Below are 26,242 nucleotides of genomic sequence, written 5' to 3' on the forward strand. Positions count from 1 at the left end.
CCATTCATATCTGCAACACTTTTAATTACCACACTGAACTACTTCTAGAACTGAGCCTGGGATTCACACTTTGGCTGAGTCTCCTATGATTTTGAATTCATTTGGACCAAACCTAAATTTACTTTTTACTGTCTTTCCTTTGGGGGAAGTGGTGATGACACCACGGGGGCATGATTTCTGAATTAACAGAAAATTTGCAAGTAAAATACTAAGAATTTCCAAGTCTGTTTCTCTCATTCTCAAATATTAACATTTTGCTAAATTGGTATTATCCTTCTCTTTCTATCTGTATACTAATACACACGTAGATACATTTTTTTTTTCTAAACTTTTTAAGAGAAAGTTGCAAACATGATGCCCTTTCACCCTTAAATACTTCAGCGTATTATTTCCTAAAACCAAGGAATCCTTAATACATGACCACAGAACACTTATCAAAATCGGGAAATGAACATATCATTATCTGTTGTATAAGCCTTATTCAGATTTTATCAATCATCCTAAAAATGTCCTTTAGAGCAGGGGCACCTGGGTTGCTCAGTCAGTTGAGTGTCCTGACTTCAGCTCAGGTCATGACCTCGTGGTTCATGAATTCGAGCCCCACGTCGGGTTCTGTGCAGACAGCTCAGAGCCCAGAGGCCGCTTCAGATTCTGTGTCTCCCTCTGTCTCTGCCCCTCCCCCACTCATGCTCTGTCACTCAAAAATAACCATTAAAAAAAAACGTCCTTTAGAGCAAAAGAAAATCTAAGATAATCCATTTTTTCAGTTGTCCTGTCTCATTAGTCTCCTACGGCACCATTCCTGAGTTCTTCTTTACTTCTTTATATTTTATAGCAATGATGTTTTTGAAGCATTTGACCAGATATTTTATAGAATGTCCCTCAATTATTGTTTGTTGCTTCCTCATCCAAGGTTCAACTTACACACTTTTGGCAGGAATGCCTCAGAAATGATGCTGAGTTTCTTTCCCCACATCAACGTATCCATACCATTTCTGCCCTCTTTTGAAGGAAGTATTTATTAAGCAAACTATTAATAGAGTTAGAAAATACTGAACCTACTCATCAAAACTATATCTTGAATTTTATCTGGTCCGTTAGATTCAGACATTCAGATTAGCTGTGTGTATTTCTAAACCAATTCTATCCTAGAAAACAGACAATATTGTGTTGCCCTCTGCTGGAAAATTCATGCTCAATATTCCATATATATCTACTTTGAATAAAAAATTTTTTAACAGAAGAATAAAAGCCCAAACAAATGAATACTGACCTCTGATCCAGATTCCGTCCCCTTCATCTCTTAGGACCTTGTTACGTCAAATCCATTTTCTGCCTCTGCCGTGGTCTCTTTCTCATGCATATGTACCTTCTCCTTGGCATAGGCCCACCCTTGTCAACATTGCTGTGATGATGAAATGAGTTATATCTAGATGTCAGCGATAGGAGTCTCCAAGACTACCTCAGGTTCAGTGATTTGCTAGAGGGACTCACAGAACTTGGAAAAGTTGTTACACTCGTAATCATGGTTTATTACAGTGGAAGGATACAGATGAAACTCAGCAAAGGTAGGAGATGCCTGGCTGGCTCAGTTGATGGAGCATGCACCTCTTGATCTCAGGGTCATCATCAGTTTGAGCCCCACATTGGGTGTCGAGATTACTTAAAAAAAAAAAAAACAAAAACCTCAGCAAAAGTAAAAGGCACACAGTGTAGAGTCCGGGAGAGACCAGGCACATGCTTCCAGTCATCCTCTGCCAGTGGAGTCATACAGACAGTGCTTAATTTTGCCAGCAAAGATGTATGACAACACATGTAGAGTACTGCCAACAGGCAAGCTCACTCGAGTCTTGATATCCAGGGTTTTACTGGGAGTCAGTCACATAGGCATGGAGCGTCATGTGGCTGAACCTGGATACTTACTCTGCAGAGCTCAGGCTGATCTAGTGTGTCCCAAGGCTGCTGCCATGCACCATTATTAGCATAAACTGTCTGGGGGAGCCCAAGGCCCCAGGTATACAGACACACTCTTCAGGCACCATATTCCAGGGGTTTAGAGCTGGTCAAGGGTTAATCTTTGCTTCGGAGTGTGTAGAATTTGAATAGCTCAGGCTTCTGAGTCACCCTTTACTGCTCAGTGTCTGATATTGGCACATGCCGGGTAGGTATTAGTTTCCCCTCATTCCCCCTGGCCTAAAATGCTCATTTTACAAAATGAATTGACAGCGTTCTTCCCCCACCTGCTTCTTTAAACCACCGCCCTGTCGTCTTTCCTCTTTGCTGTTGGTAGATTCCCGTTGTTTTCCTCCTAATCCCTAGTCTCTACACATACATTGTTTTGCTTCTTTATGGAGTATCTAAGATTCTATATTCTGCTTTTCATTTTTACTTACTAAAATCCTTTTTCTAAATGACTGCATATCTTCATATTGTCATTTGTCATAGTGATGAACCATAACTTCGAATAAGTTTTAAATAACTTTAAATAAGCTAAACAAAAAAATAACTTTTTTTTCTGTTGTTGGATGTTTAAGTGGTTTACAATTTTGGCAATAAACTTCTTCATGCATATATCTTCTCTGCATATAATTGGAAAACATTTTTATTTTTATTTATTTATTTTTAATTTTTTTAATGTTTATTTTTGAGACAGATACAAAAGATGAATGGGGGGGGGGGTCAGAGCGAGAGGGAGACACAGAATCCGAAGCAGGCTCCAGGGTCTGAGCTATCAGCACAGAGCCTGACGCAGGGCTCGAACTCACAGACTGTGAGATCATGACCTGAGCCGAAGTCAAATGCTTAACCAACTGAGCCACCCAGGTGCCCCACATTTTTATTTTTAATTATGAAGGTAATTGTGTTGCCAGTGGATAATTAGAAAAGCAGGAATAAATTCCTGAATTAGGAAATAACTGCTAATATCATCAGTAAGGATAAGTGAGATTATTTGGTACATACAGTTGCTATTACACGTCTTTTTAACTTAAATCTTCATGAATTCTGTTTGCCGTCCTTCCCAGCACTACTTGTTAGCACTCCCTCCCCAGCCCCCTGACCCTGGCAGGCACTTATTTACTATCTGTCTCTATAGATTTGCCTGTTGTGACATTTCATACAAGTGAAACCATACAATGTATAGTCTTTTGTGACTGGCTTCTTTCACACAAAAGTTTTCAAGGTTTGTTCATGTTGTGGTGTGAGTTAGTACTCCATTCCTTCTTATGGCTGAATAATATTCCGTTGTATGATAAATGTTTATCCATTTGTCAATTGGTGGATATTTGGGTTGTTTCTGCTTTGGGCTGTGATGAGTAGTGCTGCTCTGAAAATTCATGTACAGCTTTTTGTTCGAACATGTATTTTCAGTTCCCTTAGATCTATACCCAGGAGTGTAGAGTTCTCCTTTCTCTACATTCTTGTGAACAGTTGTTACCATCCGTCCTCTTGATTCTAGCCTCACCAGTGGGTATGCAGTGGTGTCTTGCAGTTTGGATTTTCATTTTTCCAAGGACTGGTGATTCTGGGCATCTTTTCATGTGTATATTGGCCATTTTTATATCTTCTCTGGAGAACGTGTGGCTAATGTCTATTCAGAGTCCGCACAGCCATGCTTTTGGTTTTTAATATCTCCTGTCATTTTTATTGAAAACTAGATATTTTAGGGGTGCCTGGGTGGCTCGGTCTGTTGAGCGCCCACCTTCAGCTCAGGTCATCTCACAGTTTGTGGGTTCAAGCCCCGCATTGGGCTCTGTGCTGACAGCTCAGAGCCTGGAGCCTGCTTCTGATTCTGTGTCTCCCTCTCTCTCTGCCCCTGCCCCGCTCGTGCTCTGTCTCTCTCTCTCTCAAAAATAAACAAACATTAAAAAAAGAAAGAAAATTAGATATTTTAAATCATGTGATATGACAGTTCTGAAAATCAGATTCTCCTCCCTCCTCAGCATTTCTTGTTTCTTGGTGACTTCACTGAGTTGATTTGGTAAAGTTGAATTTACAGAGAACTAAATTAAAGTCTTCACTTGGTTTTAGCGACTGGACAGCGATTTCCTTAAGTGGCCTTGTACCAGTAAAGCCTCTAGGTCTTTGCCCAGAGGCTCTGTGTGCATCGTGTTGGGGCCTGCCTTCAACGCTTCGCGTCGCAGCTTACAACTCCAGAGTTCCCTTCCTGACTATGCAGAACCCCCATTCACCAGACTTAAGAGCCCTGCGCTTCCTCAGATCTGAGCATTCACATAGCCCTGCGCATGTGTACAGCCTTCCACGTGCACATGGACTTTTAGGTCTCCGGGAATCTATCAGCTTTTCAAAGTGCCCTGCAGACATCTAATTCTTCAATGTTTTCTGTGAATACTTTTTGGTTAGCTTCTGGTTTGCACTGCGATAGGCTCTCTCCAGCAGCCAAGATATTCACCAGGGTCCTCTCATGTATTTCAGCAAATGTCCCCAGGGAAAAGGCGGTTCAAGGTAGTGAGTTCTGAGTCATGGCAAATAAAGACAGCTTTGGGAGTACGTTCTTCCAGAACCACCGTATCGGTCAATGGGGACCGTTACTGGACAGTGGGAGTTTGCAGGAGTCCCACCTCCATTCTGCCCCCTCCTTTGGCTGCCAGGTTGCTGGTCTTAAAGGCTAATGCAGAGCTTAAGGGTAGGGTGGGACTAGGGATGAGGCAAGTTAAAAATGCCCTAATGCTTTCTGTTCTTACCAAGATGGAGCCATTTTTATGAGTCAATGATCCTCAAATTGCTTCAAGCCTTTGGTTAATTTCCAGAGTTCTGAAAGAGTTGGTTTTGCAAGTGTTCTCAGTGCTTTTTTGGATGAGAGTATTTTCAGAGGTCCCTACTTTTATTTTCACTGATGTCACTGCGATTTGCTTTCTACTTTGAAAATTAGATGACCACAATTCTTATTTGTGTGCTAGTATTCGGGGGGGGGGGGAGTCATTTTGTGTTCTGGCATTACTATATAGATTTGTGTTTTCTCTCTTTTTTTTTTTTACAAAATTTTTTTTAACAGAATCTTATTAGAAATCAGGAAGCTGTTGCAAAAGAAATGAGAGAAGATGCAGATACCTATAGACGAAAAGTGGATCTTGAAGAACACATGTTCCATAAACTGATAGAAGCAGGTCAAACTCAGAACCAAAAAACTCAGAAGGTAAAAATATGGTAAACTTAGTGCACATAGAGAGGGGGAAGTTTCCATCTGTCATCCTTTTCTGTGTTTATTTTTCCCTGCCCTGCCTCCCCCATCTGTCATCCTCTCAAAGGAGAAAATTCAAAATTGAACTCTGCAAAGGAGTTAATTCATTTCTTTGCTTCAGTTATCACAGCTCTTAGAATCTCACATTATTTTATTTATAGGCTACTTACTTCACTGCCAGACATATACAAGTATCTTTTATATTTTGAGAATTTTAAGATCTAGAAGATACAAGGGAAATAATAACTTCATAAATACTAACCTACTGTCTTATGTCTCAGAAGTTATCCCTGAGCAGATTAGTTGCAAAACATCAGGTCTTTGCCTGGTATATAAGCCAGGGTTTCCAAAGTATATTCTGTAGAATATTCATAACTATTATTCAGTAAAATATGTGGCAACTAAGTATTGGAAGTGCTGTTTAAAGTTGGGATTTTTCAGGGCACCTGGGTGGCTCGGTCAGTTTAGCATCTGACTCTTGATTTTCTCAGGTCATGATCTCACGGTTCGTGGGAGTAAGTCCCACATTGGGCTGTATCCGTGTTGACAGTGCTGAGCCTGCTTGGGATTCTCTTTCTCCCTCTTTGTTTCTCCCTTGCTCTTTCTCTCTCTCTCTCTCTCTCTCTCTCTGAATAAATAAACTTTAAAAAAAGAAGTTAGGATTTTTCATGCCAAATTTGAGGATATGGTACATTGTGAGGCTTTAAGAAAATTTTCCAAACTTATTTTGTACAATTTCTGTGGAGTACCCTTTCAGAAATGCTGGCTCAAGTGAATTGAAATAGAATTTGAGAACTTCAAGAAAGAACTTTCTGTATCATCCAGTCAACAAAATGCTGAGTAGGTCTGTGGCCAGGCCTGGCCCTGGTCCAAAAGCCAGCAACGATATAAGACTTCCCTGTCTTCTGTTCAACAACCATCCCTTAGCGGATCCCATCAGCATAGCCCACCATTGATTTTTCCGTATAGGCTTTTGTTCAGTCTGTAAGAATGGGCTCTTCTGACTCCTTTTCACGGGTTGAAATATGGAAATTGTTTAATCCTACCCATTCCTGAGCCTAGAAATTCTCAGACTTGGCTATGTATTAGAATCACCTTTGTAAAAGTTCCAACATCTCACCACCCCAGAAGCTGATGTAATTGGTTTGTGCTGGGTCCTGGACACCAGTTTGTTTTAAATACCGTTAGGTTGGGGCGCCTGGGTTGGGTGGCTCAGTCGGTTAAGTGACCGACTTCAGCAGAGGTCATGATCTCACGGTTCGTGGGTTCGAGCCCCACATCGGGCTCTGTACTGAACGCTTGCTCGGAGCCTGGAGCCTGCTTCAGATTCTGTGTCTCCTTCTTTCTCTGCCCCTCCCCTGCTTGTACTCTGTCTCACTCTGTCTCTCAAAAATAAATAAATGTAAAAAAAATAAAATAAAAAGTGAAAGTAAACACCGTTAGGTTACAAACAGCTACCCTCGAAACTTGGTTACATTGAACAGATATACCATATTTTATATATAGTCTGACCTTGTTTCTGAAATTTACAAATATTTCTTAGTTAATTGAAGAAAATTTGGCAGAAGCTGAACAAGCATGTCTAAATGCCGACTGGCGAATTCAAGCTTTACATAAACAAAGATGTGATGATCTACAGCGGAACGCATGTTACCAGGAAGTGGCCAAACTCCTTCGGGAAAACAGAAGGAAAGAAACAGAAGTATTGAATGCAATGGTGGGGGAGGGAGCTAAAAAGGTAAGAATGGGGTTACAGATTTTTTTGTTATTCATCGTATAAATTTTGAAATATAATCAAACAACAGAAGCATCAAACCAGATAATTCCTCTTGGAAAAGCGAATCTAATTTTAATAGGTATATACAGAGAAGGAATCTAATACAATACCTAAAAATGACAAGGCATCTTTCTCAATGACATTAGTGCCTCTCAAGTTCTCAGCTTCCTGGATTGGGTTTGTTCTGGCTGATTGGATAATATTACTATTTAATTTTACCTAATTTTTGATTCTTACAATGTAGACAGCTTTAAACGGTTAGGAATTATATGTAGCTACTACTAACAAAACCTGAGATAATAGTGACAATGAGCAAGATGTAAGTGTTTTTCTTTTTCATGTGAAAGAAGTCCAGGGGTAGGAAACCCAGGGCTGGTTTCCTGGCTCCAAGGTCATTAGGGAAAGTACCTCCTTCAGTCTTTCTGTGCTACTTCTTGGTGCATGGCTTTCGTTCTTGGGGACAGCTTACCACCCAAGATGACTGCTGGCTTTCCAGCCATCACATATACATTCCAGACAGCAGGAAGAAGGTAGGGCAGAAGTAGAAAAGGGCCCACTCCCGGCTGAGACAACTCTGTAACTCCTTTCTAGAAGTCCCACATCACATTCTGGCCACATTTGTCTGCAGAGGATGTTGGGACATGTAGCATTTTTAGCAGGGAGCATTATCATCCGAAATAAAAGTAGAATTCTATTCCTCAAGAAGAGTCAGAGAATGGATTTCAAGGAGGCAACGAAGAGCATGTCACACAGACGAATCCTTTGGTGGATCCCACCAGCAGCTCTGGCACCCGTGCTCTGTCGATATTATCGCAGACAGAGCGGACTTCCCCGAGGGCACTGCGGAGCTAGGGAGAGGTCAGGAACCAGAGGGCTGGCTGTAGTTCACTCCTCTTCATGCTGCTCTGTCGTGATGTCTATTCTGAAAGCTTTTCATAATGTATTTCCTTCAAGTGACTGTTCCTATTCATTTTCCTCCTACCCCATATAACGTGGCCCTGTGTGAGAACACTTTCGGTCAAGGACAGGGAGGGGCGGGAATGATGCCCACTGAGGCTGTTCTCAGGAACGTTATGGTGGGAGCCCACGTCTTCGAGGATTGCTGACCTTAGCGCTGGACTGCACACTGTTAGGTGCTGCTGTAGTTTGGGTGAAACAGAGTGTTTGAGGGTAAACTCGGGATCACTGTAAGGGCTTTCCTCCTTTGTATCTGGTGTGCTGGCTTCTAAAGCCAGCCTGATTACTGAGAGGCCTTGGGAAATCACTAAAACTCGGCCTCCTTATCAGTAATGGGAAAGGCCTGGATTTCTTGGCCCCTAATGGTTCCTTAAAATTGTGTCATTGGGGCGCCTGGGTGGCGCAGTCGGTTAAGCGTCCGACTTCAGCCAGGTCACGATCTCGCGGTCCGGGAGTTCGAGCCCCGCGTCGGGCTCTGTGCTGATGGCTCGGAGCCTGGAGCCTGTTTCGGATTCTGTGTCTCCCTCTCTCTCTGCCCCTCCCCGTTCATGCTCTGTCTCTCTCTGTCCCAAAAATAAATAAACGTTAAAAAAAAATTAAAAAAAAAAAAATTGTGTCATTTCACACATATTTAATGCATTAGCATTTCTATAACAAAAATTATACTATATGTTAACTAACTGGGTTTAAATTTAAAAAACTATATGTTTGCATATAAACGCTACAGCATAGAACATTGATGAACTTTAGGAGTTGTAGAATATCTTAAACGTGTTATTTTTAGTTACCCTTGAGCTAATTTTAAGATAATTGTTTTCTCACTGTAGGAAGGAGAAAGTAGGGGTTAATAGAAATTCCTTGACTTCCACGGCAGAGCTGGGCAAAGAATTCATTCTCTGAACTTTGCAGATCTTACTATTAAGCGATAGCATGCAAATTAAATAAGAAAATTATCATTAATTCTGAAAACTACATCCTGCAAGGTTTGACATGTGAAATGTGTTGAAACGACTTGTTATTGCAAAGACAGTGGGCACCTGTGTGTGTGCTTGTAGCACTTGGAGGTACTGAGTGGTACATCACACGTGCCTGCACCTTGAAGTTTCCTCAGCAGCCTTGGGCCAAGACTGGCACCCAAATTACCCTAAAACCAAACAGATCCCACGCACCATGGGAATCCCGAAGGAAGTGGAGTAGAGGAGACGGAAGGGAGTTATTCCACTGTAGGAACTGACATTACCTCAATTTTTAGGTGATTTTTGTTTTCTTTCATTTATTTGCATATAGTGGGAAGAAGCTAAAGAAAAAGACTTTCATCTGAAGTCAGAAAAGAAAGCTTCGGCTCTCTCAGATGCATCTCGAAAGTGGTTTCTGGAGAAAGAGCTAGATGATGCTTTAGAACATGCTGAACATCCGTATAATACAGGTGCGTGTCCATGAGTGCCTTTCTCTTCATGACAGTACACATTCATCCATCACAGGTAGGCTGTTTGCTGTCGTGAGCAAATCCCTGAGCTGTATTTTGGCACTTTATTCAAATGATTGCTCAACTAACAGGTGATCACTAGTCATCATTTTGGGGGTTGCTGGGGCTTATTAAAACAAACAAAACAGGCAAACAAACAAAAAAACCCAGCTCCAGTCAAGAAAAATCTCTCAACCGTCCTGTAGAATTCTGTTTTATTCCATGGTTTCATGGTCCTTGGTATCCCCTTCATCTGTCAGGATATGATTTGTTCCCAAAATGCTATTTCTAGTTTATTTTGGTAGAAATTGTGCTTTGCCAATAGCCGGTCCTCAGAACAACAATGTAGTAAAGTAGCACAAGGAAACTTGTTATAACCAAACGTTAGGTTTGGGTTTACAGGCTTGCAGTGGCATCAACTGAAAAGCTAAATTACTGTACTTAGAATTCTAAAGTAGGGGCGCCTGGGTGGCTCAGTCGGTTGTCAGTTGAGCGTTCGACTTCGGCTCAGGTCATGATCTCACATCTCACAGCTCCTGAGTTCAAACCTCACATCGGGCTCTGTGCTGACAGCTCAGTGCCTGGGGCCTGCTTCAGATTCTGTTTCCCTCTCTCTGCCCCACCCCACTTGTGCACTCGCTCTCTTTCTCTCTCTCTCTCAATAATAAACATTAAAATATATATATGTATTTTTTTTTGGTGCCCCCAAATAAGCCCTGTACCCATTTGCATTCACTGCCCATTTCCCCTCACTCCCCGCCCAGCCCCTAGCTCCCACTAATAAACTTCCTGTTCCACCATAGATTTGTCTGTTTAGGAAGCTTCATATAAATGGAGTCCAGTGATCTATGGTCTTTTGTGTCTGACTTCTTTCACTTCGCATAATGTTTTAAGGTTCAGCCATGTTGCAGCATGCATTAGGATTTCATTCCTTTTTATGGCCTGTATTGCGTTGTGTAGGTATTCCACACTTCATTTATCCATTTAGATTGTGTCCACTTCTTGGCTTTTATGAATAATGTCACTATGTGTGCAACTTTTAAAATTCACAAATTTGAAAAGTAGAAATGTAGGTCAGGTGCATCATCATCTAATTATGCCTACTTTTAAAACTCCTCATTAGCCCTCGTACTTTTTTTTCGTGTGTATTTATTTTGAGAGAGAATGCGAATGAGCATGGGGCGGAGGGGGGCAGGGGGAGAGAGAGAATGTAAAGTAGGCTTGTGCTGTCAGCACAGCCCAATGCAGGACTCCATCCCACAACCATGAGATCATGACCTGAGCCAAAATCAAGAGTTGGATGCTCAACTGACTGAGCCACCCAGGAACCCCAGCTGTCATACTTTAGATTTAGGTCCCAGATAGCACCCCAGCCCATGAAGAAGCAGGGAGAGAAGAATGTCACTCGTTGCACAAAGTAAATATTTACAGGGCTAGGTGGCTCAGTTGGTTAAGCGTCTGACTTCATCTCAGGTCATGATCTCACAGTCTGTGAGTTTGAGCCCCGCGTCGGGCTCTGTGCTGTCAGTTCAGAGGCTGGAGCCTTCTTCGGATTCTGTCTCCCCCTCTCTCTGCCCCTCCCCCACTCATGCTCTGTCTCTCAAAATATGAATAAACGTTAAAAAAAATTTTTAAAAAAAAGTAAATATTTACAACCGGCCTACAGAAGACAGTAACCAGTGGAGCCGCGACCTGTCACTAACCCTCTCACACTCACCCCTCCTCTAGGAAGAGACAATTCATGTGGCTTTTAGAGAAGCTATGGATTTAGAAGTACAAAAAAGGAAGAAACTGTAAAGAGCTTCTTCCCCTTCCCTCATCAGAAATCAGTAGTCTTGCGTATTGGCCCCTCTGCCTCCGTGGGCTCTTCCCGCCATGCTACCTAACTTTTTTTGAACTTGCCTAAATTTCACCAACGAGAGACCATTTGGTTAAGAATCATCCATTTTTCAAAAGGCAAATGTGTAAGGATTTGTCATTTTCTTAATCAGGGTGTATAAATGAAATCAGTCATTTGATCTTAACACTGGAAGATAATCAGCTGTAATTAGGAAAATGGCATTTTGATTGGAGGCGCTCAGCATTGGTCTGTCACTCAGGGCCTAGAATAGAGGAGTATGCAGTAGGAACCAGATAAGAGTGTGCCAGTGACGGGTCATTTATTTCAAATTTTTGCTTAGTGTCAAATCTTTATTAGCAGTGGGGGAGGAAATTCTTATTATTTTCTAGAAAACAGAACCTTCTGGACAATGTGAATGGCCCTTGCTACCCCTAAAATCCCAGGTCCATAAACTTACATTGTAGCTGAATAGGCACGTCCTGTAAAGCCATATTAGTCCAGAGTTTTATTTTTTTATTTTTATTTTTTTTTAGTCCAGAGTTTTAAGCGGGCAAAAGATACGAATTTACAGTTCTCCAAAGAAGATACACATGACCACAATACACACATGAAAAGCTGTTTAACTTCATTAGTCATCAGGGAAATAGAAACCAAAACCACATGAGGAAAACATTTTTTAAATACAAAACACAGTGAGATACTATTTCACACCCATTAGCATGACCGTAATTAGACAATAATAACACGTGCTGACGAGGGTCAGAGAACAATTGGAACAGTGCTAGAGGGGATGTAACGTGGTGTACTTTGGGAGACAGTCTGGCAGCTTCTCGGAGGGGTAAGTGTAGGGTAGCTGTGTGATGCGGCAGTTCCATTCGTAGGCATGTGCCCGGGAGATTCGGAAACACGTCCACACAAAAACCTGTACGTGAATGTGCATAGCATCATTATTCATAATAGCCAAAAAGTATAAACAACCTGGATATCCATCAGACCAGGAATCGGCCAACAGAATATAGTATATCCATACGATGGAAACTTCCATAGCAATAAAAATGTGGGTGAACCTTAAAAACCTTATGCTATGTTTAAGGAGCCAGACACGGAAGTACACATATCCTATGATTTTATTCATGTGAAATGTTTAGAACAGGCAGATCCATAGAGACAGAAAGTCGATTGGTGGTTTCAGGGGGATCGGGAGGGTGACCACAAATGGCTGCGGGGAGTTGGGATGATGAAAATGTTCTAGATTAGTGGTGATGGTTGTACAACTAATGGTTGTACAACTCTGGGAATATACAAAGAACGCTGAATCGTACACTTCACCAGGATCAATTTTCTGGTATGTGGATTATATGTCAGTGAACCGTTATTTTAAAAAAAGACGTTAGTAAGTGCTGTTCCCAGGTGGTAACAGGTGGGGCCGTTTGACCAGGTTTTAAATTACTGGGCCTTTAAAAAGAGGACAGGCCTGGTGCCACAGGAACACACTCAGAGGGAGGGTTTCACCGTGTGGCGCAAGACCCCGGCCTGGGCGGCAGGCGCACTGGTTCCTAGTCCCAGCTTTATGGTCCGTGAAACTTGGCCGGAGTCACTAAGCTGTAGACCTCGGGGCAGTTTATTTAGCCACTTGTGTTTCTTCATTTGGATTTGTTCAGAAATGTTGACTGGTCTTCACTTTGCTCATTTGTAAAATGAGAACGTAGAGACTGGGTGATCTTCCATTTTGTTACGGCTCTAGCATGGCGGTACACCATTGTCTATGGCAAAACCATGTACGGTCCATAGGCCCCTCTGAGAATCTTCCCAGGAACATGCGCACACACACACAGAGTGTCTTCCCTTATAATTTTTGTGGATTCACCAACCAAAGCCTCCATGAACTCCACTCATACATGATAGAACATGTTGGATGCAATGAATCCATGGGAGAAAGTTGCCCGTGGTGGTGACAGAAGTTAGACCAGCTGGAGCAGAGTAGTTATCGAGACCACTGAAGAAGACAGGGACCATCAGTGCCAGGCTCAGGAATCGGGCCACATCCTGTTTGCCAACCTGGATACACAGCAGAATGACCTGGAAACACTAGTGTAGGGCTTACCTCCTGGGGAAGGAACTTGGTGCGCAGGGTTACGAAAAGGAAGGAATTGTAGTACGTACCTTTTATTCCTTTTGGATTTTGTGATACTCGTAATACAAAATCAGTACATAAATACTGATTTAAACTAATATGAATCACCTTTGGGGCTTTAAAATATATTACATTAAGTGAAGAAAAAGAATAAATTGTACAAAAAGTAGATGAAAGGAACTTTTTGGCTTTTTACTTTATGCGTTCAAATTTGTTATAATTAGCTTTTTTTTTCTTTTTTTTTTTTTGGTAAATTACAGATTAAAAAAATACATACTCAGGACCTCACCTACAGTGATTGAATTAGGGAGAATTGGGATAGAAGCTAGAAAGCTGGATTTTTGTTGTACAATTTCATAGGTGAATCTGCTCAGCAGTGTGTGAAACATGGCTGTAGGCAGAGGGGACCATTCGGCACTGGAACAGGTACCTCGTGTTTACACCGTGGCCCTTTGTGAAGGGGACGTAAACAGCCACGGGCACGATGGGTTTTAGAGGACGGATGCGAGACAAGGCACAGTGGGGTCTCAGACATGGAAGGATCTGAAGAACCAGGGCCTGCCGTGTGAATCCTCTCTGCGACACTACGGTAGCGAATAGTGCGTATCTAGCTTATGCCAGAATATTACGGAGCTGGCGAGCTCACTGCCTGATTCTATTTCTGCCAGTATTTTATTTAAAAGCTAAGTCTTCCTTCTGTAAAGTTGAATAGGGTTGTGTGTGTGTGTGTGTGTGTGTGTGTGTGTGTGTTTTAGTAAATTCTCTCATTAGAAACCGTTCTTTGGAGCAAATGCAGATTACATCTATTACCTCTGCCACATGACAGCCCTTCAGATATTTTGAAGACGAGGCTTACATTCCATTTCCCCACACCAGTTCAAATTAGTCATTTGATAATTAGCCCCAAATAGTCTTAATGACTCATTGAACCATTAGCTAAAGCCCTTGAGACCAGGTAAAAGGCAGGCATCTTAATGAGTCAGTGTAACTCCAATGGGCCTGACTCCTGGAAGCTTGGACCCTAGTAATGGGAGTAGAAAGGAAGGAACAGTCATGACTCTTGTGAGGATGAAAAATCAAAAAAAGACCTTGGTGTCTTACTGGATGAAAGGCTGTAGGAGTTGGAGAACAGAGAAGACACAGCTGAGGGGCAAGTATAACTTTTGAGATGAGAGTGATTCAAACCAGGGGAGGCCCCAGATCGGTTCTGGAACACTGCTGTGCCAGCTGCTCCGGAAGGTCTCAGGGGCGCCTGCCTCTCGCAGCTTCTCATTTGCTCTCTGCTGCTGAGATTAGGCCCCGCGTGCAGGAAGCCGCCAGAGGTGGGCTCCCAGTAGTCCTCGGGGAGGGCTTGCTCATCACAGTTGATGATCTTTTCCAAGAAATGTTTGGGATCTCTGTCCTAACATCGCTACTTTTGAATTGTTTGTTGGCTTTTTGTTTTAGCTAAAGGTGGGGGTTTTTTTAATGTATTTATTTTGAGAGAGTGGGGGAGGGGCAGAGGGAGAATCCCAAGCAGGCCCTGTGCAAGCAGAGCCCAACAGGGGCTCGAGCCCACAACCCGCGAGATCATGACCGGAGCTGAAATCAAGCGTCGGACGCTTAACAGACTGAGCCACCCAGGTGCCCCTTGGGGACATATTTTAAAAACACCTTTAGCTAGCGGCGCCTAGCTGCCGTGCCAGTGGGATTCTCTCTCTCTCTCTTCCTCTGTCTCTGCCCCTCTCCTGCTTATGTGCTCTCTCCCTCTCTCAAGAATAAATCAATTAAAAATAAATAAGTAAAATACGTCCCCAGAACTTCAGCCTTCGCGGCACTTACCCTGCCTCCAGGATGGTGATGGCGGCTCCTCTCGATAGAAACATTAGGGGCTTTCATCCTTGGCAGTTGTAATTTCCTAGGGACCGTTTGCAAATAAGAAAGGCTTCCTGGGGCGCCTGGGTGGCGCAGTCGGTTAAGCGTCCGACTTCGGCCAGGTCACGATCTCGCGGTCCGGGAGTTCGAGCCCCGCCTCGGGCTCTGGGCTGATGGCTCGGAGCCTGGAGCCTGTTTCCGATTCTGTGTCTCCCTCTCTCTCTGCCCCTCCCCTGTTCATGCTCTGTCTCTCTCTGTCCCAAAAATAAATAAATGTTGAAGAAAAAAATAAATAAATAAATAAATAAATAAATAAAAAAGAAAGGCTTCCTACTCGCTCCCACATGTCTTCTCTATCTCCTCACTGCTGTGACAGTGCCCAGATGCCAAAGTGGACAGGCTGCCTCAGGCTATGTGCCTAGAACCTCACAATTAAAGGACAGTTCTGAAGTGGATTCCTCAACACACAGTAAGTTGATAAGCAATAAATATTTCTTCTATCATTTATCATTCATTCACTTATTTATTTAAAGTTTTATTATTTGAGAGAGAGAAAGAGATCACGTGAGCTGGGGAGGGGCAGAGAGAAAGGGAGAGAATCCCAAGCAGGCTCCTTGCTGTCAGCACAGAGCCCAACTCGGGGCTCCATCTCGTGAACCGTGACATCATGACCTGAGCTGAGATCAAGAGTTGGACGCCCAGCCTACTGGGCCACCCAGGTGCCCCTCTTCTGCCATTTAAAATTTAGCATTAATTTAAGCAAGATTGTGGCTTGAATTATATGTACAGCATATTGACGCCATTTTCCCAGGGCATGGATAATGGCAATCCTGAAATGGAGGGAGCAAAATTCTCAAATTTCTAATGGGGAGTTAAAAAGAGATCAGACCGAAACCAAGTCAGGAGGGTTTGCCAGATATCGATGCGATTTCATTAGCACCGGAATGAATTTCATTGTCCAGAAACGGTTGCGGGCTGCTACAGACGTCTGTTACTCACTACATTAATGACATTCGTAACTGTTTTTTACATCCTTCTGGAAAGAAAATCTGAGCATTAGTTTTCAAAGCTATTACGTATTTGAAATTTTCTGACTCTCTTCTTCTGGGCTGGGCTCCATCCAGCAGCCACTGAAAATGTGTATTTGCTCTCGGCACCGTGATGGACCGCTGAGGCCACTGGTGTTGGAACTGCTGGAGACCATCGGCTTCATGCTGATGAGCTGAACTCTTCTGTTGAGAGCAAGTGAGAAGAGGAGCAGGGGAAGGGCAGAGAGAGAGGGAGAGAGAGCATCCCAAGCAGGCTCTGCACCATCAGCATAGATCCCGATATGGGGCTCAAACTCCTGAACTGTGAGATCATGACCTGAGCGGAAGTCGGGAGTCACCCAGGCGCCCTGATTAGCCAACCTTTGATCCCTCCACTTGATCCACTGAAGTTTTTATTTTTGGAAGGGACAGGGTGGGTCAGAAATATGGTCATTAACTCATAAAGGAGCTGACAGTTTTCCCAATAAAGTATTTGATTTCTTTTTAAAATGGGGGAAGGAACAAGAAACTCTGTTAGACTTTGATTTCCACCGACTTTTTCAATAAAACTGTCATATAGAAGAAGCAGAATTTAACAAGATCTTTTGAGTTCTTTTAGAAGAACAGATTTTTAGGGGCACCTGAGTGGTTCAGTCGGTTGGGCATCCGACTTCGGTTCAGGTCATGATCTCGCAGCCTGTGAGTTCGAGCCCAGTGTTGGGCTCTGTGCTGACAGTTCAGAGCCTGGAGCCTGCTTTGGATTCTGTGTCTCCCTCTCTCTCTGCCCTTCCCTCACTCACGCTCTGTGTCTCTCTGTGTCTCTCAAAAATAAACATTAAAAAAAAAGAACAGATTTTTATACAGTGCCCTCTAAAGACAAACAAGCTTTATAAGAAATATACCTAATAAATAACAAGTCATGAGACTCTAGTACTGTATATTTTTGTTAACTCATACTTTACCTGTATCTGTAAATTCTGTGTCAGAATATGAATTAAACCAAAAGCCATGCATCAGTCAAATGAAAGTACACGAGATTCTCAATTGTTCTCTATGCTGACATGTCAGAACTTAAATTTTTAGTTAGATAATTCTAAATTAGAAAATCAAGTTCAAGACATTTGGTAAGTTTAGGTTATTTAGCAGCAAAATAAGACCATAAACACTGTATTCCTTTGGAGGAAAATATAGTTTTCTGGAATTGGAGCTGACTGAATATGTAACTACATTTAAGAGAAGTGGATTTTTTTTTTTAAGTTTATTTTGAGAGCGAGAGCATGCATGTGGGGGAGGGTCAGAGAGGAGAGAGAGAATCCCAAGCAGGCTCCACACTGTCAGCACAGAGCCCACGTGGGACTCAAACCCATGAACCATGGGATCATGACCTGAGCCGAAGTCAGACACTTAACCCACCGTGCCACCCAGGTACCCTGAGAGAAGTGTATTTTTAAGGGGCTTTTTTTTTTTCTTCAGATTCCAGTGTTTACTAGCCGCCGCCCCAACTCAGTATGAAATGGCTGTTACACTTGGTTAGACACACTGTAATATTTTAATTTGACTCTCCCTGTGTTGGCCACTATTAAAACCATTTGATTTATTTGTATTTAGTCATTGGGAAAGTAGTCTTGGTATACATTTCTAAATATTAATTTTGGCAACTCAGAAAGCTTTGTTTCAATACCATTAAGCATCATAGTGAGGAAACTTACTGTTGCAAAGAACTCACTCATCCTCTCTTGGACAAGATTTGTTCCTAATTTAAAAGATTGACGGGGTGCCTGGGTGGCTCAGTCGGTTAAGCATCCAACTTCGGCTCAGGTTTAAGCCCTGCATCGGGCTCTGTGCTGATGGCCCAGAGCCTGGAACCTGCTTGGGATTCTGTGTCTCCCTCTCGCTGTCCCTCCCCCGCTCTCTGTCTCAAAAATAAAATTATTTATATTATTAAATAATTAAAATATATTAATTAAAAATTAAAAAATACTAAAAAAATTATTGTTAATAAAGATTGTCTATCTCCCCCAAATAAAAAACAAATGGTAAATAACCAAAAGTAGATGAGTTCTCTTTCTCTGATAACATTCATTCAATTCAACAAATAAATACTTGGCTTGTAAATGGAACAGTATAGGGAACAACACATTAAGTTTTTTGTTAAAGAAATTTGGTTTTTCAAATATCATTTCATTACTGATTTTTTGCAACATGTTTACCTTTAAAATCCATGCTGTATCGTTGCTAATATCAGAACATTAAACTATTGTTATCTTAAAATTTTGTTTTCAAGTTTCTTTAAATCAAAGAAGAGTACAATGGGACACCATGGAACAGGATCTTATGGAGAGAGTGAGAAATCTTCGCCAGAGGCTCACGGCCCAGGCTCGTAACAGATGCCGAACACCTCATCTATTGGCCACGTAGGAGGCTGGTCACCTTGAGGTGGAGAGAGAGATACCTACTTGGCAATCAGTGGCACTGATTTTTACATTATTTATTTTTATATCCCTACAGAAATCAACTTTTTGTATAGAAAAATGTATGTATAAAAATTATGTGGACTATTTCATTCTGATGCTTTTGGGCTTGTAAATGTCTTCTTGTACTTTTCATAATAAAATTTGTGAGGCTATTAAAGCTCGTATTAGGATCTTTCAGGTCACAAGGACCAGCATAAACCTCTAACTTTAGTTGATGAGAGTTTATTTTAAAGATAAACAGAAAAGTAAAGAACAGGAAACCATCTCAACAACTGTCCGACCAGAACTGAGGGGGAAGGCAGCAGGAAATTTAGGGCACCGACAGTGTGCACCACAGCGTGCTGTCCCCCGGCGGCGGGGGTCTCCTCTTTGCTGGCGAGCCCACCCTGGGGTCTCCGTCTCTCCTTCTCCGGACAGCACTGGCCGCTCTCTCACTTGGGCCCTGAGCTCCATAACAGGGCTCCTCACAACTTCATCATCTAGGGCAGATTACTTCTGGAACCTTCCCTGAACCATTTCTTTTTCTTTTTTTTAAAGTTTATTTATTCTGAGAGAGTGCATGTGCCTGTGCATGTGCAAGTTGGGAGGGGCAGAGGGAGAGGGAACGAGAATCCCAAGGCTCAATCCCACAACCTTGGGATCATAACTTGAGCCAAAATCAAATGCTTAACCGACTGGAGCCAGCCAGGTGCCCCCGTGAATCCCTTTATAAAAGGAAGGTAAAGGGGCACCTGCCCTGCTCAGTTGGTAGAGCATGTGACTCTTAATCTTGGGGTTGTGAATTCAAGCCCCATGTTGGGTGTAGAGATTACTTAAAATCTTAAAAAAATAAAAGGAAAGATAGAAATAGCTCAGGGACTTGAGGTGAGGATTAAGATAATGTAAAGTTCTGGTATTGTGCTTGACATATAGTAAGCATGTAATACGTAATAGTAATTCTTGTTTCTGTGGTCATAAAGCATAATCTTATAGTAAACCAAATACTTCAGTAAGCAAAATGCTCTCTTGGCTAATAGGCAAAGTCCTGAGGCAAGGCATTGGTTTCCCAAGAGCACTTTCTTCAGTCTACTTTTTTGTTCATTTGCAGGTCATCACAAACGTGCCTTCAAGGGCCAGGCTCGTGTGTGTTTGGCAATAGGGAAGTCACAGAATATAAAATGTACAATGATGGGAACTTGGGTGAACTAGAAATTGCTTGGTCACTTAAAAGCATTCAAATTCTAAAATATTCCCAATCCTGGGGCGCCTGCGTGGCTCAGTCATTAAGCGTCCGACTTTGGCTCAGGTCATGATCTCACAGTTGTGAGTTTGAGCCCCTCATCAGGCCCTGTGCTGACAAGCCCAGAGCCTGGAGCCTGCTGCACATTCTGTGTCTCCCTCTCTCTCTACCCCTCCCCTGTTTGTGCTGTCTGTCTCTCTCTCTCAAAAATAAACATTAAGAAATAAATTTTTAAATATTCCCGATCCTGCCAGCCAGAATCAGCTGTATAAGGCCCATTTTTACCTCTATTTCAGGTCCCCTTCTGTGAAAACTTAAACCTACTCAGACTGGTTTTGCAACTACCCACATCTCTTTTATAGTATTACAGTATTTCATTTAAAAAAAACTTCCCTTTATCCAGTGAAAGTGAGTTATGCATACTAACACCCAAATGAAGTTCTTACCACATTCTTAATTTTCTCTGAATCTACAGTTCTCCCAGTAATACTCTTGCTAACGTCACTGCCTTAGCAGATTTCAGATATTTGCTTGACTCTCCGGTCATATGTGCTTGGTTGGCATTTCAAAGGCTATCACACTTCATAAAATACATAAACACATTTCTGATTATCTCTTTCTGCTTCTTGGCATAGCTTCAACTTACCCCCAGATTCTTTATAATGTAAATTCTCTGGGAATTGAATAAAGGTTGAGCCTAGCAAAAATTCTTCCCACTCCTGGTATCTTCTCTCTGGTACTCCCTTGAATCCTTGAATTTGTGAAAGCAGAGCAGTTTCTAAAGGCCTTTTCATATTTATTACATTCATAAGGTTTCTCTCTGGTGTAAATGGTTCAGTGTTGGATAAATTCGGGGCTTCAGCTAAATTCTCCACATAGGCTACACTTAAGCACTTCTCTGCAGTATGAATTCAGTGGTGTCAAATAAATTAACCCGTTTAACATTTATTACATTCATATGGTTCTTGTCTAGTACGAGCTCTCTGATGTTGAGCAAGACTTGAGCATTTGCTAAAGGCCCTTGCACAGTCACCACCGCCCCCGACCGTCACAGCAGCAAGAGCCGCTACAAGGACTGCGAGCAGGTTGATTTATTAGTAGGAGTGCATCCGGCACAGCTTCTGGAGTTACTATCTGGACCCAGTTAGGAGACACACGGCATGGTGATCTTAACAGGAAAACTTTAAGATACAATGAGTTATTAAACTATAAGCGAGTAGCTAACTTAAAGATGTATAGATGTAAAGGGTACCCAGGACTGATCAGTACCCAGGACTGATCAGGGGAGAGTAAATGAAGGACTAACTCGGAAAGGAGACTCCTCTTACTCCCTGGAGTGTTGTCTGGGGCGGGGGGTGTGTGTGCCCCCTCTGCACTGTGCATGTTGAGAGGGCCACAGGAAACCACCCTCCGGGACACAGCAAACCGAGGCTGGAAGGCAAGTGCCGAGAGCGTGTCAGGGGCTGCTTTCTGGCTTCAGACCTGGAACAGGCCCTCTCCGTGTTGGGAGGATTGTGGCAAAGTGGTCATCGGGCCGAGGCCCTGGAGTCACTGGGAGATTGTGCATTCAGGGCACACGGCTGCGGCGGAGTACCCCGGCCATTCCCACACACTCTCACTGGTTATGAGAAGCGGGGCAAGAATAAGCAGCACAGCACCTGGGAACTAAGAGGAGGCCCATTCCTCCTGCCACTTCCTCCAGCACCCCCTGCCGACAGCTTGCTGTCCTGCACACCGTAGAAGGGCTGGAATCCAGGGGGTTATTGCAGGGCAGGTAAGGAAGGGTGACGCTGGAGCTGAGAGGCGATAAACTGGTAACTGGCATTCCCATGCAATTAAAAGTGGTTCTCACACTTGACTTCATTAGTTGACAGCAATGTGGACTCAATGTTTGCCTTTTTTAAATCAAATTAAGATGCCAGGGTTTGCCTGGCATGATGTGGACGGCAGAATCCAAAAGCTCAGGAAGGTAGGAATGTAGGAGTGGATTTATTACATACGAACTTCCGGCTCACTGCCCAACCACATGCTCAGCCCCGAAGACGCTCCCTTCGTTAAGGCACCGAGTGAAGGGAGTATCTGTGAACTTGAAAAGCTCTGTGGTGGCATTCTGTGGGTGATGGGGGAGGGTGAGAGATGCCATTGTTGATATGCTCCCTGATTTCAGTGCAGGTGACGGGATTCCGTAGTAGCAGAGGCTAAGTGGCGGCATTCAGCTACCAGAGACAACCATTTAGAGCAGTGGGCAGCACAGAAGCTGCAGTGGTAGCGGATTTGGGCTCTTGGTAATGGATTCCCTTGTCCCTAAGAAGGAAATAGTTGCGGGGCGCCTGGGTGGCTCGGTCGGGAAGCCCCTGACTTCAGCTCTGGTCATGATCTCTCAGTTGGTGAGTTCGAGCCTGCATCGGGCTCTGTGCTGACAGCTCAGAGCCTGGAGCCTGCTTTGGATTCTGTGTCTCCCTCTCTGTCTGCCCCTTCCCCTTCATTCTCTCTCTCTCTTTCTCTCTCTCTCTCTCTCAAAAATAAATAAACATCGGGGCACCTAGGTGGCTCAGTAAGTTAAACGCCTGACTTCGGCTCAGGTCATGATCTCCAGGTTCATGAGTTGGAGGCCCGCATCGGGCTCTGTGCTGACAGCTCGGAGCCTGGAGCCTGCTTTGGCTTCTGTGTCTCCCTCTCTCTCTGCTCCTCCCCCACTCACATTCCGTCCCTCCCCCCCACTCACACTCTGTCTCTTTCTCAAACACTAAAAACAAAAATTAAAAAAAAGAATGAAATAGTTGCCAAAGAAGAATGAAATAGTTGCCAGCCTACGAAAATGTTGCTTGCTTGATATATGTAACAGGGAAACTTCAGACCTGGTGTCTGAAAACCTGACTTGAGCCGTCACAGTGGAGACCCATGCCTGTCACCCTTTCCAGACCTACACTCATTTCCAGATCCAAAGCCATCTGACTGAAGGGGGGTGGGGCAGGCCCCCTTGAGGAAGGGTCCTGCAGGAGCCAGGGCCACATATTATGCTATAAATAACCCCCCAAGCTTTTCCAAAGGGGCCTGTTGCCATTTACTTGAAGGATTGGTAGTAGGGAAAAGAAAGCACCCAGCCCTTTCAGGGGTCCCTAGACATTGGCTCTAAATTGACACCAATTCCTGTGTCCACCAAAGTTAGAGCTAATGGTGGCAGGTGATAGGGTCTTGGGACAAGTCTTGAATCCCAGCGGAGGCAGTAGGGCCACGAAGCCAACTGTGGTTCTTTTCTGAGTACCTGAATGCATACTCGGAATAAACACATTCTACAAATGGCAGAATCTCCGCAGTGGCACTACGACTCGCTGACCAAGGGTCCTTACGGTAAAAAGAGCTAAGTGAAAGCCTCTGGAAGGTGCTTCCTCTCAGGATAGTAAACCCAAAGTATTACCGCATCCCTGATGGGGGAAATTGCAGAGGTTAGTGCCGCCGTCAAAAACTTGAAAGGTGAAGGGGAGATACCAGCTATCACATCTCCATCTAAGTGGCTATTTGACCTGTGCGGCACGACAGAGTTATCAGAAACTTAGCTGGTGACGGCTGCGATTGTAGCACGTGTTGCGGACGCAGTCGCAACACGGCCCCCGTCCCGCTACGCCACCGCAGCGGCCACCGGCACCAACTCCCTAAGACCCCTCTCCTTCCCTCTCGGGCGCTGCCCCCTCCCAGCTCCGCAGCCCACACTGCACGGCGGTGCTCGGTGCCCCGCGCAGGCTGGCCAGCTCGCAGGCCCACCCTTCCCTGCTGTCGAGCGAAAAGGACCAGCCCTCTCCCGGGACCACCTGTTCCGGCGCCTCCCCGAGCGAGCCTTGCGCCCGCGGCGCCCGCAGCGCGCTGCTGGACCCCGAGCACCGGTGCCGCCGAACCCCAGACCGTGCGCCCCGCCGGCGACTGCGGGTGCTCCGGGGCCAGGACAGGAGGACGGGGGAGAGTGGCACGGCTGGGACGCTGCCTCCGCCCCCCCCCCCCCCCGCGCCGCCGCGCGCGGGGGGCGGAGGGGTGCGATTCTTTCTCGAGGGCTTACGAGGTCTCGGCCCACCCGGCGCGGACCAGTCTACTAGTGTGCCCCCGGGTCATCGTGCCTCCGCCTTCCCGTCCTCGGTCCCGGACCCGAACAGAGAAGGGAGGCTTTGCACTAAACACAGCGTCCCTGCGCCGGTACTTCGGGGAGGCAAGACCCAGCCTAACGACACACTGGAGACCTCTTTGCGGAAAAGCGCGGACGCCGGGGGTCTTTCTGTCCTCAGACAAGCAAATAAAACCCTTCGTGCTGGCAGGAGTGGAGACGGGAAGAGAACAAAAGTATTGTGCCCCGTGTGAGGATCGAACTCACGACCTTCAGATTATGAGACTGACGCGCTACCTACTGCGCTAACGAGGCACCTACAGACAACTCGCGGCCGTAGGGTAATGAGGCTAGTGCGGGGACGGGGCGCGCATGCCCAGAAAGCTGTGGCTTTATTTCTGTCTGCAATGGGTTGTGAGACCCCACAGCCGACGCTGGCGCCAGACCCGCGTCCTTGGCAACCAACCACCCGCGCTGAGTTTTCCTCCGCCTGCTCCGCTGTTGGTCAATCAACAAACACCCCACTGCGCTGAGTAGTGAGGACACGAAGGAGTGGGATTCTTCCTGCTGCTGTACTACCTTATTTTTGTACAGTGCTTACAAAGTGTTTGCACACTTGTGATCAAGTGAAACACTTACTGGGCACCTACTGTATTCCCGGCCCTGTGCTGAGTGCTGCGTTCATAGGGACTCCCAGCCTCAAACTTGGGAGTGGAAGCGCAGATGCATAACGATTTGAAAACACACACTTACAGGCAAGCACACATGCACACCTTTCCGGCCCCACCGCAGATCCCCGATCCAGCCTGCCCAGCCCCTCCCGGCGCCCCAGGATTGCACCGCGGCCCGGAGCTCGCCGGCTGCGCCACTCTTAGAAGCGACAGTAGCTCAGGAAACGACACCTCGCCACAGCCTCAGCTTCTTGGAAGTCCCCTCTCTTCCTTTGCCCTCCCCTCCCCCTAGCCCTTTACATACTACATTCATTGTTAAAGGAAACTATGTCCCTATCATACATGGAAAGCGACTGTTTTTTTTTAATACTCTTTAAAATAAATACATAACTATTAAACTAGTAAATACTTTTCCATGTACCATCTGGCACACTTACCATTACGGCACACTTAAAATCTGTATATTTCGCTGTATGTGAATTTTACCTTTAAAAACGTAAATTAAGAATGAACTCCAGCCGACGACCGGCGTGCAGAAGGGCTTTGGGGGCATGCACTGATGGTTGGAAGTTTGAAGTGCTTCAAAAACTCAGGCAGTTTGCTGGCGGGCCAACTTCAAGGACAGCGAGGTAGAGATTCGAAGTCTGCTGGAGCAGAGGGATGTTAATGTAGATCTTGGTGGTGGGCATACTGACACTCACTCTACAAGTCTTTCAAGGTTTTCTATTTTTCTGAAACTTGTCATTATAAAATGTTGCGGGAGGAGTTTTTTTTTTAAATCACCCAGAATTTGGGAGATACGTGGGATGTTAGGGGCGCGAATGGCAAGGTGGGTGTGAGGAGGTGGAGAAAATACTTTCGTCTTCAGACCAGGCACCAGAACTCCTGAGAGTTGGAGGAAAGAGAGTCGGGGGTGGGGTGGGTGGCCGATCTCTATGTTTTGGAGAGAGACCCCTGGAGTGCGGGAGGTCAGCGAGACCCACACGGGGAAAGACTGCGAGCGAGCTCCAGGGCAGATGAGGCCGGGGGACAGGGGTGGGCTCTTAAGGGCATCGAGTCTCTTTAGGGGGAGTCGCGGGTCGTGCAGGCAGTCTGGACCCAGGACTCGCGGAGGGGTTCCACCCAATCCTAGGGGAGTTCCCCACACTCACTGTGGCGGGTGGGAGCCCCACGACTACCCAATCCTCGGGGCAGCTCTACCACCCACGCTCCCTGGGAGTGGGGGGATCCAACACAGGGGCGGTGCTCGAGGTGAGGTCGCTGCACAACCCCTCTCCCCCCCCCTCAACCCGCGGGTGCAGGAGCGTGAGGCCGGGGGCAGAGTGACTGGAGAGGGAAACCCCCAACACACACCCTCATACAACCCTTGTGGGGTCCCTGTCTACCACTGTTACAAACTGAGTCTCCTGGGTCCCGCAGGCCAACAGATAAACTCACCCACTGTTTGCCAGGGTTATGCCCTCGGTTTGTCCTCAAGTCGTGTTAGGACTGCAAGACATCGCAGAGCCCAAGTCCATGAACAGGGAACTG

At 44.9% G+C, this 26,242-nt stretch overlaps 1 protein-coding gene, 1 long non-coding RNA gene and 1 other non-coding gene across 3 annotated transcripts in view; 1 reads left to right on the top strand and 2 right to left on the bottom strand.

Moving 5' to 3' along the window:
- Positions 1-18,886, top strand: part of TBC1D31 (TBC1 domain family member 31) — a 75,832-nt gene extending 56,946 nt beyond the window's left edge. Inside the window, exons 18-22 of the mRNA XM_047074144.1 lie at positions 5,015-5,155; positions 6,744-6,938; positions 9,222-9,360; positions 15,604-15,696; positions 18,540-18,886. Of these exons, the coding sequence (XP_046930100.1) occupies positions 5,015-5,155; positions 6,744-6,938; positions 9,222-9,360; positions 15,604-15,696; positions 18,540-18,673 (702 nt within the window). The 3' untranslated portion in view covers positions 18,674-18,886. The remainder of the gene's footprint in view (positions 1-5,014; positions 5,156-6,743; positions 6,939-9,221; positions 9,361-15,603; positions 15,697-18,539) is intronic.
- On the bottom strand, positions 15,451-26,242 carry LOC124507780 (uncharacterized). The gene is made up of 3 exons (XR_006961120.1): positions 26,150-26,242; positions 25,199-25,356; positions 15,451-15,481 (listed from the first exon to the last, which is right to left on the bottom strand). It is a non-coding gene; the product is annotated as an uncharacterized LOC124507780 (long non-coding RNA).
- TRNAM-CAU (transfer RNA methionine (anticodon CAU)) lies at positions 24,284-24,356 on the bottom strand. Its single transcript has one exon. It is a non-coding gene; the product is annotated as a tRNA-Met (tRNA).

Source organism: Lynx rufus, unplaced genomic scaffold (genome assembly GCF_022079265.1).
Source record: "Lynx rufus isolate CCGP_SWC_20201006 ecotype Redwood Valley unplaced genomic scaffold, mLynRuf1.p SCAF_12, whole genome shotgun sequence".
Taxonomy (NCBI): Eukaryota; Metazoa; Chordata; class Mammalia; order Carnivora; family Felidae; genus Lynx; species Lynx rufus.